The following is a 21,195-nucleotide window of genomic DNA, read 5'->3' on the forward strand; positions in this document are numbered from 1 at the left end:
TTCTTGCGCTGTTTTAATGTTTTTGTAAATTCATGACTAAAAATTACATTTACAGAAAATAAATTATTTTTTACAGATGATTTTGTTTATATTTAATCAAAATAATTATGTTAAAAAACAGAAAATCTTCTGACAGCAGATTTACCAGATTTTTTTCCTATAATTTTACAGAAACATGCTATTGTGACTTAACAAACAGAATAAAAATTACAGAAAAAAAAATCTGGTAAATCTGCTGCCAGAATTTTTCTGTTTTTTGACAAAATTATTTCTTACAGAGTCAATTTACAAGACCCCAACCCGCACCCTAAAGAAACATACGTCCACCACGCACAAGGATGCTTTATATCCAGGGACAGGGACAAAAGAAAAAAATATTTCAAGACATAATGGATAACCGATATTCTGGAAAGTGTGCCTTTATGTCCATATGATGGAAGTCATAAATTTTCCGAACGGGAAAAACGGGTAGCCGTTTACCTCCTTACCGGGCGATTTATTTCGTTATTATTATCTCCTTCTAGGCGGTAATAATTTTAGAACGGATGGTTAAACATAGGTTAGTAGCATAACGGTTTCCAGAGTTTTTGTGTTTATTTACACAACATGATAAGATTACGGTTTACATATACCGTGAAGCCCAATTTTAGACCAGCTGCTGAATCTAAAACAAGACAAAAAGGAGTGGCCGTAATATTAGATATAGCGATGGTCCGAGATGGTCGCACAAGAGCTTGAGAATTATTTCAAAGGTGTATATAGATAGCATTGATCGACACTTCATCGCCGACAAGCTAAATGCGCGCTCTTAAGTTTGGTTTAGTATGAACTTTTAAATGAACATCAACACGTAACGGCGAAGGTACTAATTTCATACAGACCATCTCCAACAATACAACGGTGAAGGGGCTAAATCGCTAATATTTGGGACCTAGAAATTGACAAAAATGGGTCGCAACGCATATAATAATGTAATATGAATGTATATAAACTGATTTACATTCATTCGTTTCTGTTTTTACTGCAATTTCTAATCAGTTATGTTCGGCGAAATACGCCAGAAGTCTTATGTGAATCGCAATCTTTAGCGGCTGTTTTTTTTCAGTCTACACCGATGGTATTTATTGCGCATGCTCTCCAGATAAGAATATAGCGTCACCATTTGACATGACTTGTGGAATATGTCTAGCCCTGTTCTTTGAGTCCCTTGTTCCAAATGGCGCTGAAACGCATTATGGTACACGATTCGTGTACCAATGATAAAATGTTTATTTTGTCTTGAATATTGGATATCAGAAGCCCAACTTTTCCCTGTAAGATCACAATACCAATGTTGATTTGAATTGACAAATAATTCGTGTTTTCAATGTCGAGGATCTTTGATGATATTGAGTTAAAGACTTAGCTACTTTAGAGTAGAAATGAATATGTTGTTTTGTTGATGGAAAAGGTGAGCAAATAACCCTTGTTGTGCGCTGGCCTTTAGAGGTAAAACAAACCCAACAATGTTTTATTTTACGAAATAAAATTATTTTCTAATTCAGCTCATTATTAATTATTAACAATACAATTTCTTAATAAGTATTACTCTTTTGTATGACATTCAATTTAGCACCCGTACAATTCAACCTTTAAAAATTAGAGTTATCCCCCTTTGTTAAATTGGCGTGTTCTAGATTTCTAGAGCTAGGAGTAAAAAAATGAAAAGTTCATACACTCGTATTCGTTTTTCCACCTAAGAGAAATACTTTTTGTCACCAATATGAATTGACACAAATCTTAACCTGATGACTAATAGTATTTTCATCAGAAATAATTAAAATGGCGAATTGCATTTAAAGTTATTAAACCATCTGAGTATACTGAAGATTTCAAATTAAACAGACTATTTGTTTTAGTTGTCGTAATGTTCGGGTGTAATAAAGCTTAAGAATCGCCTTTTCAGAGGAAAAACTACTATACACAGTACCAACATTCTACGTGGTTTTTTTTTATTCATCTGTAATATCTTAATCAATTTAATGCAGGCCCCAATAAAAAGCAACGCCCTCATTATCAGCCACCATAATCCTCCAGAACACAGAACAGCAAACATATAATACATAACAACAAAATAATAATAATAATAATAATAATATAACAATTAATCCCGGCCCTTGCCCCGTATTTGGTATTTTATCACTGGGGATATTGCACTGAATAAAATACTGAAGTTATTTTGCAACTGTTTCATGAAAATCGCCCGTTTGTATAGGTATGTCTTTATCAACCACCAAGAAACAAACGAATAAAAATATTGGTGTCCTAAAGTGACCATTTTTAACATTAACATATAAATTTAATATTCTTTAAGTAACAAACAGCCTTGTGTTTTGGGGTATTTAATAATATTCAGTATTTTATTCAGTTAATATCCATTTAAATCATTTATTCCATGTAAGAAATTCGTCGAATGTCCACCCAGTCCCCTTACTGTGGGATTGATTGCATTGAATGGGAAATTTGATTCCTTTTTTGGAGTCACGAGTCACAAACACATTTGTGGATCGACATATATTTAACCAGGAGACAACTACACATATGTTGTTAGCCACCGTATTTGAATTTGATAATCGGCACCCAAAGCAGGTTCGGAGTTTCGTATTCGCCGCAATCAAATACGCCTCATTTTCACTATATACAAAATTGGTTCAATCCTAATTGAATACGTATAATCGAAGCTATGGAAGAACTGTTCGCGTTGATAAGAACATAATGTCGAATATACCATAAAAAAATTTTTGAGGAAAAACGGTATTTCAAACTTGACAGTCTATGAACAATTACCCGTTAATGAGCCCAAACAATATACACTGTCGCTATAAACGATGCTATACATAAAACAAAACGACAAATCACAAGTTGAGAGGCATCTCCACCAGGTTTATGATATAAGACTGCATCAGGTGTGACAGTAGGTACATTTGGTTTGGTAGCTTTTATGATCTCGTTGTGCATGGCTGTAAGTAATGGGAATTTGCCCTTTCCACAATGGTTGCCAGCAAAATCATCGAAATCCATTGACCAAAACATGGCTCCTGCATACCCTTCAGCCAACATCCATTTCACCTGTAATTTAAGGTGATAATGCAAATACTGCGCGTAAGTGGGAAAATTTTAAAATATGTTAATAAACCAATAGTGAAGTATTATCAGGTAAGCACATGCTATCCCTATAGAATCTTCATTTTTTGCAAGGACGGCACCAAATCTATTAGAAATGAAATGAAATAATGAAATGGGGTTTAACATCCTACTGTTCTGCTCGCCTGATCTATTATAGAACTTGTGAGCCTACATTAGTCAACCGTCACTGTAGTAGATACTGGAGATGAAAAAAGACAACCGAAATTATATCCTCGCTAGCCAGAACAAATATTCAATAGGCTGATCCAGAAATTTCAGTGACCATCTGCGAGCGTCGAGGGCGCGAATCCCATGACGGGTGGTCTGTCAGCATCCCCCGGTCAAATTGGAAAATTAGTGGAATGCAGTAGATGTCATTTCCAACTAACTGTTAGTGTTAGTTTCATGTATAATCCCGAGTCCTGTACCGAGCTTTGGGTTCCAGTCTGACCCAGGTTAACTCTGTTATGCGTTTTTAATTCTAATTCAAAAGTTAATGTTTTGAGTCTAATGCTTGTCTTAGCCGTGAACACGCGGTCCAACCCATGAGTTGTTGTTCTGGGTCCGACCTACCATTTATTAAAAGCACTCGATCTAATTCTTAAGTTTGACATCCAGATCTAATGCATAAGTTCCACACGAGCGTTCAAGTATGGGGTCTAACTTAATAGTCCCTGTTCTAACCCTTCAATTATCAACTTGACTAGAGATCCTAGACCAAAGTAAAGCGATGTATTGGTGATATCTTACCTTAGCTTGAATACTCCTAGTATCGTCATATCCTACCCATTGATTACCCTTGTAAGCATAGGGTACTTCCTGTTCATCATCGTATTTCACAGTAGCGCCTTGCTTTATCATCTCACAGATCTATAAAAAAGGGTTGTATTAAAAAGGAGAGGCGGGCGGTGTGTGTGTGTGGGGGGGGGGGGGGGGATGATTCTACTTTTAAAGTTTTTTCTATCTAAATATGTTGCTTACTTATCGAATCAATATCTATCAAAGTCAAAACTGTGACGCAGCTTGGGAAACTGTTGGTTGCCTTCCTGGTGATTAACCGATCTTATAACTATTGACCGTTTCCTTAAAAGTAATTGGAAATCGTTAGGGTTTAAGTTATTAAAAGGAATTAAAGATCTTACCTCGGGGTAAACAAGTCGACCTTCTATAAGATATAAAGTACCTGTAGTACCCCCTCCATCAACAGTAGCACCAACATCAAATACTGATGAATCATTTAATGTAAAACTAGCACCAGCACCAGTCATACCAACTACTATCTTTTCTTTATGTGCTTTATTACGTAACCATTCACCAACAGACCATTTCTGAAAAATGGACATTTAATATTTCTTTGTAAAGGAATAATAATTGAGCTGTGGGTTATTTGTCACAAATCTAGCGTTGTGAGCGGCTCATATCTAGTTCTTGAGACTTTCTGGCGTTTTTCGCCGAACATAACTGGTTTGAAATTAGATTAAAAACAGAAACGATTGAATGTAAATCAGTTTATATACATTAATATTACATTATTATATGTGTTGCGACCCATCTGTGTCAATTTCTAGGTACCAAATATTAGCGATTTAGCTCCTTTAATGTTAATTCTCGTCTCCTTGACCAGCTCTAACTTTTCCCAAATTTCCGTGGAGTTGATCGTTTTCTATCAACGGTTGGAGTAACATATGACTACCTCTTGTTCAAAGGCAGTATGATGTTCACCATGGAAATCTCAAGATACACAAACTGTAAGTAGCATACAAGGGAGCTACGGTGGCTAAGTGAGTAAGACGCTGGCTCGCTTGTCTGAATGTCGCGGGTTCACTCCTGGTGTTGGCCGAGACAATTCATCAGAACATTTCGGCGTGTTTTTCCCTTGTCAGTCGTGCTTTACGCAGGGCCTGACAAGGACAGCTGTCTAGTCGTTCAGATGGGACGAAAAACCGAGGTAACGTGTACACGTTGGTGTGCACATAAATGATCTCTTGGCAGCTGGAATTCGATATAAATAAATTTTGAACTACTTTTGTGTGTAAGCAGTTTACGAATGAATTTCGAGCTCAGATGTCTTCTATATCCATATATGGAATATCATACCACGTGTTAAAGATACATTATGGGAGATTAGATACAGAGCTGGTACTTCTCACTATAATAGTTAAAAACTATATAAAGTAAAGGGAATTTGCTGAGAATTTCAGTCAAATTGATCCACTTTGAACCGAGAATTTAGCGATTGAATTATGGGTCTAGCCTCGAACATCATTACTAAAGTCGGTACGATAAAAGAAAAACATAGTCTCGATTATTCATTTTGTGATATAATCATGAACGAGCGTTGAGCAACAGATCGGATCCTAATGCAGTAAATATCCCAGGCTAGCGATGCCATCGAGAGTTGAGTATGTTCTGGATAAGTTAATTAATGTCTAATTAAACATACATTATGCAAGAGCTAAATATGCCTATTTTGCAGGTTTTTCTTTAGGCCTGAAATGTTTTCTAAATTATTAATTATACATTTTTTCTAAATTAACTTATCCAGGCCATAATCAACTCTCGATGGCGTCGGTTTTCTCCGATATTAAATAGATTACATGGAGGAGCGAGCCTTAACTTCGAACAACCAGTACGGTGATTGAAATTTTTGCACACGTCTTGTCAAACCTTCAATGGTTAATATCCGTGTTCGCAATAGAGTAATTTAAATGAAATTTTCAAATTATTCATTTTACATGAATGTATGTATAAACATATATAAGCTATATAAACTTATAATATCAATTAAATTAGTTTTTGTAAGATTTATTTTGCCTACCTGGTTCAACTGGTCTGAAAATCTTGGATCTGATGTTCTAGGATTGAGTGGACTATTAAATCCAGCAATTTTATTCCATGGTCCAAAATAATCATACGCCATAATATTTATATAATCCACATACCTGATTTATACAAAAATGCAATTTATTATAAAACATAATATAAAAAGAAAGAATCACGAAAAACAAAATGAACAATTAGAAAACAGATAATTTGATTTATCTTCACAGTACCAAGTGAAAGGTGGGAGGTTGGGGGGGGGGGGGGGGCTTTATTCAAGGATTATAGCAACGCCTACGCGTTTATGCACATGCGCCGTTCTGGTTGCATCAAACGTTTCAGTTAAAGATACATTATGTGAGATTAGATAAAGAGCTGGCAGTTCTCACTATGATAGTTAAAAAAAACTAGATAATGTAAAGGGAATTTGCTAAAAATTTCAGTCAAATCGATCCACTCTGAACCGAGAATTTAGGCGTTGAATTTTAGGCCTAGTCTCGATCATCATTAAGGTCGGTACGATAAAAAAAACATAGTCTCGATTATCCATTTTTTATTTAATGATCAACGAGCGTTGAGCAGCAGATCGGATTCCAATCCAGTAAATATCGCAGGCAAGCCAAAACACCGAGAGTTGATTATAGTCTGGATAAGTTAACTAATGTCTAATTACTAATTTAGATAACATTTCAGGCCTAAACAAAGACCTGCAATAGGCAGATTTAGCTCTTGCATAAGGTATGTTTAAAGAGACACTTGACACACGCCACACGGCAACACGGTAAATGAAATCCTTGGACAGTGAAATAGTTTAGTACTGAACAGTGAAAATACACACACGACAGTGAAAATACAAACATAAATATCTTGCATGAAGCAGACAAAAATCTGAAGTATGGAAAAACAATGTCCAAGGGCTAAAACACGAAAATTACTTAGATATTTGTTCCACTTCGTAACCGTCATGTATACGTTTTTTTCCAGCCGGTGCTGCTATGGATATTATGAGTCTTGGTTTACCAGATTCTTTAGTTTCTCTTTCAAACTCTTCTCTTAAACCCTGCAAAGAATATACAAAACTTTAAAAGGTTATATATCAATAAACAATATACGTCCCAAAGTCATACACGTATTACTTATTACTTTTCAATACTTTCAACTATAATCAATAATTATGCTCCTTTTATGCGGAACCTTATTAATGCCTTGACGAATCCTATCATCTCTTTGTTTGACAAATAAAAACGTCCTACACAGATAAGGGTCTGGTTGTCAGGTCTGTCAAAGGGTCAGGTGTTGTGGTTCCGATCGCAATCTCTTGTATAGATGAATGAATTGGAATTTAGTCCTACGTTTCTGAGAAGGGTTTTGGAAAAGAAAGTTTGGGACCTGACAGTTAAAACACTCTTGTCTTTCGGATAATACAGACAAAAACGAGGTTCACTAGTGTATTCGTTTGTTTAGGAGTAAAAGAACCCTTGGCAGTTGGACTTTGATAAAGAATAGGCGGATACACCGCAGTCTTGTCAAAACTGATTTCATAGCAAACTACATGGCGTGTATGACAGTCTTCCAATATGATCATAACACAGGTAGTTCAAAATATCGTTTTACTTGTCTTTACTACACTAGGATCTGGAAGAGTTGTTATATAACTGGTTGATCTGAGGGATTAGCCAATGGAACGGTCTGTTGTGGTGAGTTCTTGGCGTGGGTGTCCCATTGAAAACATCAACGCTGATTGGTTTATCAAGTCTGACCTCATAGGGTCAAAAAACACTCGTATGACCACTGACGCGACAACTGGTCAGATCTTCATGTAGTGGAGGCCATCGAGTGTATAAAAAACGAAACGAAATATAGATCTGTATTTCAATCAGACTGGCAGTCTTCATTAGCCCGGTTGATGCCAAAAACTAGGATGTTAAGACCCCATTTAATTTCAGTTATCGTAATGATTTTAATTATAAACTGGGCGTTAAAGAGAAGGTGTACTTACTCTTAGTAAAGCTGTAAATTGTTGTTTCGTATTTTCTGTCTCGCCCGGATATTCCCAATCAACATCAATACCATCGAATCCATTATCTCTTAAAAATTTAGCACTTGTCTTGGCAAAATGTTCAATGTTTTGGGCTTTAGAAGATAAAGCTGCAAACGTTTTAGATTTTGCATTCTGTCCCCCAACAGATAACAATGTTTTTAATTCTCCGTTTTTCAGTTTTAAGTCGTTGAATTTTTTATATCGTTCTGTCTCTCCGCTAGACATAGCACCTAGCGTATGATCCGTTTTAATGACTGCGAAGGCATAGATTAGATGTGAACACAGATATGGGTTAATGTCTTCAATAGTAAAGCGAACTTTCTCAACAGGGCGACTATTCGCCCAATTGGTAAAATAACAGAGACTCACAAATTCTGCTCCTGGAAAATAAAGCAAATACTATCATTAAAGGGATTTACAGATAATTTTGCATAATATCATATTCGCAATAACCCTGGACTAACCTAGCACGGATCTATCTAGACTAACTTAATTTATTAAAAATCCTAGTCATGGCCTACATGGAGCAAATCATTTTAGAAAAATACTTTTTCCTATCGAGTGTTCGACTGAAACGCCTGTGTAACATTGACGGATTGGCAATATTTTCGAAAATTGTTGGTCTGTGGTGTTTCTAACAAAATTTTTCTTACTCGGTGTCCTTATTCTATTGTGTAGTACTACATTTCACAACATTTTCAGCTAATTTTGATGCACATTTTTACTGTTTTTGAAAAATATTTTCAAAATAATAATGTAATAACAAGATAGTAAACTTGTCATAATAACAGGATAGTTATCTTGTAATAATAACAAGGTAGTTATATAAAATAACTACACTGTATCTTGTAACAAGACAATCCGAATACTTTTGTTTCATTTGATTGACTCTAATGGTCTTCCGTAGTGTTTCTTATCTAATCGTGTATTTTTTGTTTTACATATTATTGTGTCTACGTATAGATTTTGAGTACTGTATTTTATAATATGTCTACTATTTTACTTGCAAAGAAAAAACTAAGGATAAGGTCGCTAGTCATACAAATAGAAACATACGGTACCAAGTTAAATCTGGTACCAAGCCAAACCGCAAAAATGAGTTTGGAAATCCAGATAATCCTTCTCTGCCTACATCCCAACTAATTATAAAAAGTATACTTGATATACCTTACCTATAATTGGAAGGATACACATCCATGTTAGAATTGATGATAGCGGGTTCATCTTCTAGTCACCTGTAACAAACAATAACAATGTTTACATATTTTATAATGTAACGCAGCACAAAGGGGCAAGAAAACATTATACTGACATCCTGGTTCCAATAGTGCAGTTGTAATGCAACAACTGTTGTTGTCGTCGCTGTTGTTGTTGTTGTTGTTGTTTTTGTTGTTGCGCTGTTGTTGCCTTGTAGTTGTTGTTAGGTGGTGATGGGGATGGTAATTGCAGGATGTGAGATGGGGTTGGTCTCTGTCAAAACCTAATTGGATTTAAATATTCCCCAAACAGTATTAGTTGATCAATAGTCGCCCAATAATCCCCATGAGAGAGAGAGAGAGAGAGAGAGAGAGAGAGAGAGAGTTTAACGTCATTTAGGGAATAACATATGGTTCAATTTTATTTCAATAATTCGCTTTCGCGTAGGTGTCTTTAGCAGTGGGCGATTGGACAGGCGACCTTACTCCTTGTCACGTACAACCGGGAAATCGAAACCACGCCTGTTGACTCAATGACAGACCTTATGATACTGCGCGCACGTGCTAACCATTCGGCCATCCACCACCCCCCCCCCCCCCCCTCGTTATTAATTGCTAATCCGATATTCTTTCTTAATCACATTTGTATTAGTGTCGGATTCCACGGTATTAGCTGCATCGATCTGACGATAATTCAGCGCATTTCCTATGTCGGCTGTAGTACAATTCAACATCGCGCTTTGTGGGCGATAAGCTATCATATTTCAGCGCACACTTCTGTTGCAGTAATTCATCTTTGTTCAATATTAATCTAATTGACATTTAAAAGATGTGGAATTGGGTTTAAAATCCTAATTTCTGCACCAACTGGGCTAATGGGTTTGGTTTTAAACCCTGTGGTTTCGCCTGAGCTCCGTCGAGATGTGACCATGAACGGTTGATTCCGGTGACAACCATACGGTCCGCATGACTAGAAGAAGAATATCAGATAACTCCTTAGGGTGCTAACACCACGGGGTGGAAAGAAGCTAAAAAAAAAAGGTGTAACTATATGAAATGAAATGGGGTTTAACGTCCTATTGTTCTGCACCGACAGCACTAACGATCGAGATGCCATTCAGTGTGCTATAAGTTAACATTTTTGCGTCGACAGCGGCGCTACGGCCTATTCTTATTCGAATTTCAACTGTCAAGAGTTCAATTATGTGTACACCGATGTATACACGGGACCTCGTTTTTTCACCCTATCCGAATGACTACGACGTCCCGTGCCAGGCCCTGCGTCCTGCACCACTGACAAGGAGGGGACCACGTAGGAAAATCCTCGGTCAATAGCGGGATCGACCACAGGAACCCCAGGTTAGCGAGTCAACGTCTTACTCACTGAGCCATCGCAGCTACAACAACTATATGAATCGTGACGGTTTTCCTTTTATCCATAAATGCATTCTTCGCTTACAAATAACCCTACCTGTGCGCTAACATTAATACACTCCTTTAACAATTTGCTGAAGGAGAAATCTTAATCCTGCCTCCATGGTATGACAGATCATAAAAATGAAGATTGACAGGAACTTTGAGATTTCCACTGAATCCATAAACAATTTTATCCTAATTCCATAAAACTGAGACTTATTCTCACCTTCTAAACCCTGAGTTAGTCAACACATGAGAGAGTATGGTTCATAAATTGATGAATTCTAATAATAAAATTTTGAACAACCATTTATGACCTTTTGTTGTATGGAGTAAATTAGATAACTACATATTTACAATAATAATAAAAATCAGGGTTAGCCCCAGGTATCCAGGACACTGATCTGTGGATAAAGACGGTAATTGTTGTCTATCTGATGCAGTCTGAAGACCTAGACAAGGTCAATTGGTGTAAATTGGTATTACTGTGTATATCAAATATTGCTCTAAGCAATTCCTCAGACGAAAAGGGGTTTAAGAGATTTGTTTTATGGTGTTTTTATGAAATGGGGGTTTTGCACCAAAGCAAAATCAAATTATGAATAGACCCAACAATTTTCACTCGAAGTCAAAGGCTTTCATTTCATTTATAGAGAGGAGGCCATTTGTATGGGAGGGGGGGGGTCACGTGGCTAAGTGGGTAAGACGCTGGCTCGCTAGCCTGGAGGTCGGGTGTTCGATCCCTGCATTTGCCGAGAAAGTTCATCCAGATTTTCCGGCGTGGTTTCCCCTTGTCAGTGATGCAGGACGGAGGGCCTGAAAAGGACAGCTGTCTAGTCGTTCGGATGGGACGAAAAACCGAGGTCCCGTGTACAAATTGGCGTGCACGTAAAACATCCCTTGACAGTTGGAATTTGATATAAGAGTAGGCCGTAGCGCCGCTGCCCGGGCAAAATTTCCCTCAATAGCACACTGTATGGCGTATGCCCGTATTCATTAGCCCAGTTTAGGAGCAAAACAGTAGGACGTTAAACCCCATTTCATTTCATTTCATTTCCATTTATATGGACCTACATTTCCCAAATTTAGGGATCGCTATAGTCGTCTGGCTAGAGAATTTGTTCGCGATTAAAATCTAGATGATCCATGGCATCAGAACCTTTGATATTGTTAATAATCTTGAGTTCTCTGGTGGATGATATATAGTCTGTGTCATAGAGATTCAGTTTCAGACCTCATAACCAATTTGTATCTCATTTTGTTTTTTAATGATACCCTTTTAAACGTGTCCATAGCAAATAAAAGTAACCGTATGTTCGTTGTAACATGATAAATACTAGAAATTCCTAATCGAAATGTCGCTCGGTCATAAACAGCAGTTGTTATATTCCGTAGAATTGTAAAATATATATCAAATGTAGTGACGGATTATGAGGTCGCCGTGCCCTGTGGCAATGTGGCCGCCGGGCCTTAGTGACAAGATGACACCCTGGGGGGTTTCTCTCCCTCTTGTAATTAGGGGATCCGGGGGTACTCCCCCCCCCCAAGAAATTTCGACCTGAAATGGTGGTCGGTGTGATAAGGTGGGGGGGGGGGCACTGCCATAGGCACATTGGTACACGAGTAAGTTCTGGCCCGATGACACCGGTTCGCGATTCTTGTTGTCAAGCCAGCTGGTTGAGTGAGAAACGGGGACCAGACGAAAATATTAGACAATCAACAAGAAATGATATTTCGGGTTTCTGGTTACGGAAACATTTCTGGATATCAACTTCCCGCTGACCCCCGGCCCAAAGTGGAATCGTTGATATCAATTTCTTTTCGGACCGAGGCCCCTAGTGGTCCCTCTATCTAATAATTTCAACACCTATCGAGAAAAAAGCAACTTTTTTCACGACTTTTGGGAAATGGGTCTTTATTAATTTTTTCTACAAAGTATTAAAAAAAAAATAATTCTGTCACCTAACCGCCGAGCCCTAGGCATTTGCCTGTGTTGCCCTCGTCATGATCCGTCAGTGATCAAGTGGATATACATAGTGATATATCAATTGAATATAATATACTATGTCAATGTAATCATTCATATAAAGTATAAATATATGTTATACAAAGACAAGAAACTTGAGGTTAAAATAAACAAACAGATTACAATCCATTTAAAAATAATCAATACTTTACCCGATTAGTAAAATAAATCCATGAATTATAACTTATAAAAAACCATCATTCACAACCGCAATGATTCAAAAGGACGATATTATATGTAATTCTTTTCACGTTCTTTGTAAAAACATAATGTACTCTCAACTATCAAAATACTTTCGTGAATTAACTTAAAGCCCTTTTAGCTAGAGGCTATTTCTGTCACTTTGTTAGCAGTTTAATATTGGCCAGTATTAACGTAATATAATTATATCCGTGCAATAAATCTACACTATAATTTACACCGTGTCAATAATGAGGAGGGCCTAAGGCAGTGACATTTTTTACTTAAAGTGAAGATATCTGAATAAAAAATGTAACAAATTAATTCTGTTTAAATAAACATATTTTTGCGGTCAAAAACCATTATGTGGTAAGATTTAACTACGGTGGTGGCATATTTAAGGTCGGTATACAAAGTAAAGGATACGGTAAGTATAAGAAAGTTCACTGAGTGAATTCCCAGATAGCTAAACACTCTCTTTTTTTTAAATTGTTTGTCTGTTTGTGTTTTTCTGAGTATGATGTCTTGTCCGTGTATTTGTTTTTGTGTAAATTTTGTGTGGTGCAGTCCCCCAGCACTTACTATTGAAACGATCAATAGTTTAGTAATATTAATTCCTGTCTTTAAATAACCTCCCAAATAGTGGGGGGGGGGGGGGGTAAATGTATTTTCTTTATCTATGCCCATTTTACCACTTTAATATTCCTACGGTATGGAATAAAATATAGCCTATCTCTATATTGATTTTATACCTCTTAAGTTTGCTGTTTTTTTAAACAGTAAGATAACACTATCATTGCATGGACGCACTCACCGCGTTATAAATAAAGGAAATAGAGGATGATAAATAAAAGATCATAAATAAGAGTACATTATGTATATATATTTTCATCATAAAAATGTTATATTAACGTCACAAGAATCCAGGGCGAGTCTAACAAGTCTAACCACACGCAATCAATAGTAGTATTTTTACCAAACACACATTGGTACAAAAAAATTATTCAGATCGGTTAAATAAAACTTCAGTTTGAAATTTACATTAATATCTATTGAATTCACTTCTCCACCTTTATGCCGCTGGCGTAAATTACAATTCTGCTATATAATAATAGTCCTGAATCTCACTGTGGTTCTGTAGGAAAGTTTGAGTAGGGAGAATTTCTTTGAAGAAATGTTTAGTAGTTAGTAGACAGCTTAGTCAGTATTTTGGACTTGTGTGGATACTACCACATGGTAGGTTATCAATTTTATCGTACCTGCTATAGTTTTCTTTCAATATCTATGAAATAAAGGTCAGAATAAATCTAGCTGTGTGAACTTAAGTGAAAAATATATTTATTAAACTTTTATTAATTTTTCACGAAAACTCAATACCCAATTTTTAAGTGACAACACGAAATAAGCTCTTAAATGTAAAAAAAAAAATAAAAAATAAAAATAACACTTCAAAATGAATTACAATGGTATAACAATAAAGAATTCGTTGACAGCATTCAAAAGGGATTTTTAAAATTTCCATCAGAGTCTTTGACAATCATACATTTACAAAGTGAACCTATCTACATGTATTATATTTATCACGATAATAATTGTTACCTTTATATTAGAAAAAAACATTTTAAGACACATTAAAGATACCTTCCACGATACAACCTGGGTGATCTGATGATATATTTGGACTAAAAGCATAATCAAACTAAATTTTTCTTCAAATCCTTCTCAAAACATTGTATTCGCGAGGAAATACCCCAGGCAATAAAAAATGTATTACAAGAAGTCATGTTTGTCAGTTTGTGTCACGTGGCTTAGCTGACGCGCCACCATCGCGTGCAACTTATGACGTCGCGTATGGGTGGGATAACGTTTTGCACCAAATCGAATTGCAAAAGAAACCAATAATGTTTGGTTCAATGATATGTATATCAGACAACAACATACTCGAATTCGGCCATGGCGAAATGACGTAATTAACATTATTCAATATGGCGGTCTTCAACAAGGTTCAGTGTGTTTTAGTGGTGGGAGAATAACTCTCTTTTTTAAATTCCTCAAACACAAATGGTGATAAGAGGGGAAATGTGCTGAAATAACGAATTGGACCAAAAGAAACCCCCTCAAAAAATGTATTTTCATGATATCTAATTCGTAAGATGACTTTTAGCTATAAGGTTTTCGATGTCTCTGAATTTAAAGATTTTTTCCTATTGGATATGTCATTTATATGGTTTTCGGTGTCGCTGGGTTCAATTCTGATCTCAAAAATAAAATTCAAGAATCCATGATGGCAGAAATAAAATCCCAAACGTCGGAATTTTAATTAATCGTCATTAAATTTTTTACTTCCGTTAGATATGACATGTACACTATGTCTTATAGCCTATAGGCTAAGGGTTTTAAAGGCTCAATACCACTCTCGTAACTGAATAATATGTTCCAATCTTTATTCTGGTCAACAAATTGCACTGTTTTACAATATTCCAATTAATTTATGATACAAATTTAATCTTAACACATCTAATTTAAAAAATTGGAAAAATTCAACTAAATGATTTGAAAAGCTTGACGTAAAAGCTTTTCAAATGTGACTTGGATTTAAAAATATTTTTGAACCCTCTGGACAAGTAAAATAGGATTTAATGGATAATTTACACAACAGGTAGGACACTAATAGCCCGTTCAGACGCTTAAGTTGAACTGGTTTAAAAACCCCGGGGATCGTTAAACCAGTTTAACTTAAGCGTCTGAACGCACATGTGGGGCAAATAAACCAGTTTAAAAACCCCAGCTCGCGACCTGTCTTCGAGAAGGCTTTTTATTTTAAACTGGTTCATCTTAGTCGTCTGAACGGGTTGGCTTAAAAAACCCAGCTCCAGCTTGCTTTGAGCATGCGCAGTACGCAGTAAGTTACATTCCTGTGAAAATATCGGGGTCAGACTGTGCCAATGTTATCTAAAGCGTGCGAGAACCGAATAAAGAATATGAAGCTACCCATGCGCAATTAACTCTAACCTCCGACCGAAGAGGTCAGAATAGTTGAACTGGTTTGGCTTATAGTACGTGTGAACGCAACACGATGCTGTCTTAAAAACCCCAGCGATTATGAACTGGTTTAAAAATAAGCGTCTGAACGGGCTACAACACATCTAGTACTTAGAATAAGGCTATTTTTTTATTTTCTGGAGCTGTCAAGCCAGCAAGAGTGTTATTGTCCCTTTAAGGGTGCAGGGTTCAATTTCTATCCACAAAACTTATTATGAATAGCCCAGATGAGGTAAATTTAAAACTATGAAAATAGAATCCAATATGGAGATTTTTGTTCTTTTGGATATCCCTTGAAAAATAAAGTTGTCATTGTTACTGGGTTCAATACGGGGTTCAAAAATTAATTTCCGATAAGATTGTCAGACATAGAATTTGTGCATAGGCTGACAACATCACGACATATCATAGAAAGCATCATTTTCATTCAGTTTTTTCAAAAGAAATTTTGCGCCTGTGAGAAGAGAATCCCATCGGACCCCATGGACCTTGGGCCCCAGGTCCGTCCGTGGTATCATCTAGACCGATAGTAACCACAGGTAGACAAAAAAACAGGCAGAAATGATGAACCTGTCCTAATGATACCCCTGGGGGTGGGGGCCGGTGGTGTTCTCTTCTAATAGGGGCACAATTTCTTTAGAAAAACTGACTGTAAATTGTGCTTTATAGAGTATATCTTGGTGTTTCTAGCTTCTGCACATCTAACTTGCGGCAACCTTAGCAATTCATCAAAATCGACATAAATTCATGATTAAACGGGGAGACCAAATTACGCAAGAACCTAAAATAGTTTAGGGAGCCCTGAAACTACCATACTCTTGTTCAACCCATCCCTAAAAAGGGAGGGGAAAGATGGGATGTTAAAACGTTTTGCAAATTTCTGTGGTACCTGATTACATTAATCATCAGTAGAAATCAGGGGCGTGCTGGCAGGGAGTTTAGGAGGACGGTGTCCTCCCAGGCCCCCATTAAACAATAAGTCCACCCGTATAAGCGCCCCCCCCCCCCCGAGAGCTCTAATTTTCACGCGGAACCCACTCAAAAAATTGAGAGTGCGCACGCGAAAAATCATACATACACAACGATTAGTAAAATATATTATGCTGACGTGCAAATGTCTGTCACCTTAAGGTGAAATGGTTTTTGATACATGTATTCATGCCTCGATATGTATAAGATGCAATTAATTATTTGGATAGAAATACATTGTATTAGCATTATATTAAGCAGACCTGTCATGAGTGTCTTGTGTAGTACAGTGGTATGTCTTATAGTCAAAATAGCAGCATAAATTTGGAAAATATGATACCTAGATTTCTCCCAGAAGTGCTTGCAAAACGCGTTTCCCGTTGTCAAATTTCAAAAATTTTCTGGGGGGAGAACCCACCCAGACCCCCCTACCAGCGGCGCGCCTTTGGCGCGTGGGTCGTCTTCGGTGACCCACGGGCCCCTTCGGGGCCAGCCCGCCCCTGGTAAAAATACGCTATATAAAATAATAATTCGTATATTATTTTACAGCTACAATAACGAAAGAAAGGTATATGTTTCCGTGTTATTCAAAAAGCAATTTATTGTCATTTCATGCAGAAAGATATGGTGTTAAATAGTGTATGCTTTAAATTATTATATAAATTAACACTTGGAATATTGATCGAGTATTTTACAGCGACAAGAATAGAAAATTCCAATAAACAATTTATTGTTAGTTTGATGGGAAAGTGCTACAGGTGGTAGATAATATCCAAATGTTGTTTAAATGCATATTTTCATAAACCTATTATGCAGATAGACGTTTATATGGAAGGTCCACTTGGATATAAAATAATATTTTGTGTGAAATAGGCGTCCTGAATACAATACAACATAGGCGGCTTATTAAATTTTGCAGTCTAGTAGTTTATTCATACCTTGATTCTGTGAAATAAAAAACATTTTGCCATCAAAGCTGGTTTGAATACTGTTTGATGCAAAGTGAACGTACCCTTTTCTGCGTGCCCAGTTTGTGATATTTTAGTATGTTTACGGTAAGAACATGTCTTAAAATGCTTCTATTATAAAGGTAACAATTATTATCGTGATACATATAAATATATTGACGCTAGGTATATGTTTGCTAATTTCATTTTGAATTCGTGTGAGAGATTCCGCTCGGTGTATTTCTTCACAGTCAGAAGATACTACATCTTGTGGTAACTATGTATTGTGACATCACATCTTGCGTTAACTATGCTTGACATCATTAATTAGTATGCACAGATAGTTCTTTATATAAAAAGACAAAACTTCTTTTTTGAGTGTTATTAAAGTATTCTTATTGTTGTAGCATTGTAAATGTGCTAATTATTTATATTTTTGAACTTTTTCCACGTTTTCGCTTAAAAATGTGGTGTGTTTTCTTGAAAAATATTACCAAAAATATGTTCTTCAAATCATTTCAAATAAACAGCTTCATTCTGGCCTTATTTCATAGAAAATGGCGGAAAACTAGAGGGGGTAGGATAAAATTAATATAATGTCGGTGGCCATATTTGATGACGTCATTGTGGAATAACCTACCACGTGGTGAGTGTCCACCCAAGTTCAAAATACTTACTTCGGCACCCACTAAACATTTCTCCCTACTCAAACTTTTCTACAGAACCATAGTGAGATGCAGGATTATAAAGGGCTTTTACAAAAAAAAATTATCGAAGATTGAAAACATGCGCCAATCAACTGTGTTGTTTCCCCTTGGGGTTAACTTTTAGTAAAGGTATTTTGAAATATAACCCTATGTGCTATAATGTGTCAACAGCAATTGTAGATATTAAGCACCGAGATGACAAACAGTATTTTACTATTACTAAATAGATTCGTGGTCTGTGAAAAACTCATATACATAATTATACTTTCTATTTCCAAAACCGCGGAATTTTCCTCGCTGAATCACAAATAGTGTTATTCATTCATCCATTCATTTATCATCACGGTATATCCTGTTCGCGTGTATAGGTAATAATTAATCATACAGTGAATCATGATATATATTAATTTGATATGAGGATGTAGATTTTCTTTATTTCATGTTAAATTTAATAAAAACATTACTTGGTGTAGTCAGTAACAACTTTGCCTTTTTGTCTAACCTTTACCCCCAAACTAGATAAATATATAGAAAAACATATCGACATTGAAAAGGCCATTTTATTCTTTATTCTTAAATTAACCTCAATGGAATTAAAAATAATATCACATTAAGATAATAGCCAATCTTTACATTCATTCTAATAAAATACTCATTTTTCATAAAGTGATAACATTAGTTAACCACCAGTCAAAGATGGGGGTTTGATAACTTCATAAAATAACCCCCCACCCCCACCCCCAATAAAAAGATAACAAATAAATAATATCTAATATGCAGTGGCGGTGCCAACCTCCGGTGGTTGGAGAGGCAAAGCTGGGGAAAAGTCCAAGGTTGAGGGGGCAAAGGCGTGCGCCGGAAATGCAGTCTGGTAGTATTTCAGGCACTGATCGTCGAAATAAATAGATATGACCAGTTATACCGCCTGTTGCCTGACCACTAGTTTATCCAATCAGAGCGTAAGGTGTTAAACGAACGGACTTGCGAACCTCGGCGAAGCCCGATCATGAGCGCCAAGTCCATGCGGTACAATGTAGATGTTCGACAGCTGCAGGCCCAACGCTCAGAAAGTGTTAACATCGAACGAGTTTTACAAAAGAATGTCAAATCATTTTTTGTCGGACTGAGTAATCACATCACACTCACCTTAGTTTACATAAACAAATGGTCAACATGTCCTCCGTCATCATTCTTGCTCATAGACCTTCTAAGCTTATTTCTGCCTATTTTTCCCGATTTGTTCAAGTTTATGTCATGATAATGTCACGAACTTTAATGCATATCGTTGTGCTCTTTCTTCTAAAGTAGTAAAGAAAATAAACGTTTCATCGAACTAATCCCCTCTCGGACATTGATTTCCCGGAAGTAGGTCTCAATTGCATGAACATTCGCGGGTCCTAAAGTCTTCCTAGTTAATGGATAAAACTTTCATCCGGGATTATGTTCGAAACACATCGGTTATTATCGGAATATACCGAGGATTCTCGTTAACATGCCTCAAATTGAAATATATGTCATGTCAAAGTATTACGTCACAGTCTGGCTCTGTGTTATACACTACTGAATTCAGTTTGTTAACGTCAATAACGGAAATTTACGATGATTACGTCATTCTTTAAATACTGATTCTTCTGTATGAGCGATGATTTACCTATTTGTATCATAACTAAAATACTGGTTTACTGCTTTGCCTCTATCATCATAATTATATTACTTTAAATTGTACATACAGTATACACCCTACTCCCATAGAATCATATTAACATAAGCCTCTTTGTCTTGTTTTTTTTTTTAATCCCATTCTTTAAGCCTTTAAATCTTACATTTTCGAAATGCATACTATTTAAACCAAAAGAACCCCTGGAATTTGTAATTTGACCTTCGAAATCAATATATAAATTCATATAGTCCACTTAGGAACACCATACTTATATTCCATAATACACATAACACAATGCTTATATTCCATTAAACATAATTGTAACACCAGCTTATATTCCATTATACATATAACACAATGCTAATTTTCAATTATACATGTAACACAATGCTTATACATGTAACATAATGCTTATATTCTATTATACATGTAACGCCGTGTTTATATTCCATTATATACATGTAATACAGTATTTATGTTCCATTATACGTGTAACATTGTGTTCATATTTCATTATACGAGTAATGACGTGTTTATATGCCATTATACATGTAATACCGTGTTTATATTCAGTAACATGATGGTCATGGGCCAGTAAATTATATTAATACATATAATGGAATAAATAAAACATGTCGCTCTCAACAGGACTATAATAATTCAATTTCGTTATGTATATTATACAGGGCTATATTGATTTATTTTCATGTCGCTACTCCCACCTCAGAGTTAATGTAAAAGAAATGTAAATGAACTTAGATGAAACGGGGTTTAACGTCCTACTGTTATGCTCCGACTGGGCTACTTAAGACGGGCATACGCCATACAGTGTGTTATAATGAGGGAAATTCTGTCGGGACAGCAGCGCTACATCTACTCTTATATCGAATTCCAATTTTATGTGCATGTCAGTATGTACACGGGACCTCAGTTTGTCGTCGCATCCGAAGGACTATGTACCACTGACAATGGTGGGGGGGGGGGCACCCAAAAAGAAAAATGAGAGTGGAATTTTTTTTTTTAAAT

The 21,195-nt window shown here is 36.2% G+C and overlaps 1 protein-coding gene across 5 annotated transcripts in view; it reads right to left on the reverse strand.

Annotated features, from left to right (window-relative positions):
- Positions 1–2,225: 2,225 nt before the first annotated feature.
- Positions 2,226–21,195, reverse strand: part of LOC126832031 (chitinase-3-like protein 2) — a 41,363-nt gene continuing 22,393 nt past the window's right edge. For 4 of the 5 annotated variants that reach the window (XM_050562721.2, XM_050562722.2, XM_050562718.2 and 1 more), the window contains exons 2-8: positions 9,199–9,261; positions 7,985–8,406; positions 6,921–7,045; positions 5,984–6,107; positions 4,308–4,493; positions 3,916–4,035; positions 2,226–3,108 (exon numbers count right to left, since the gene is read on the reverse strand). In XM_050562721.2, the coding sequence (XP_050418678.1) occupies positions 2,830–3,108; positions 3,916–4,035; positions 4,308–4,493; positions 5,984–6,107; positions 6,921–7,045; positions 7,985–8,406; positions 9,199–9,250 (1,308 nt within the window). In that variant the 5' untranslated portion in view covers positions 9,251–9,261 and the 3' untranslated portion in view covers positions 2,226–2,829. Of the gene's footprint in view, positions 3,109–3,915; positions 4,036–4,307; positions 4,494–5,983; positions 6,108–6,920; positions 7,046–7,984; positions 8,407–9,198; positions 9,262–19,655; positions 19,956–21,195 lie in introns of those variants that run through there. The other variant, XM_050562719.2, reaches the window with a different exon arrangement.

This window comes from Patella vulgata, chromosome 9 (assembly GCF_932274485.2).
Source record: "Patella vulgata chromosome 9, xgPatVulg1.2, whole genome shotgun sequence".
Taxonomy (NCBI): Eukaryota; Metazoa; Mollusca; class Gastropoda; family Patellidae; genus Patella; species Patella vulgata.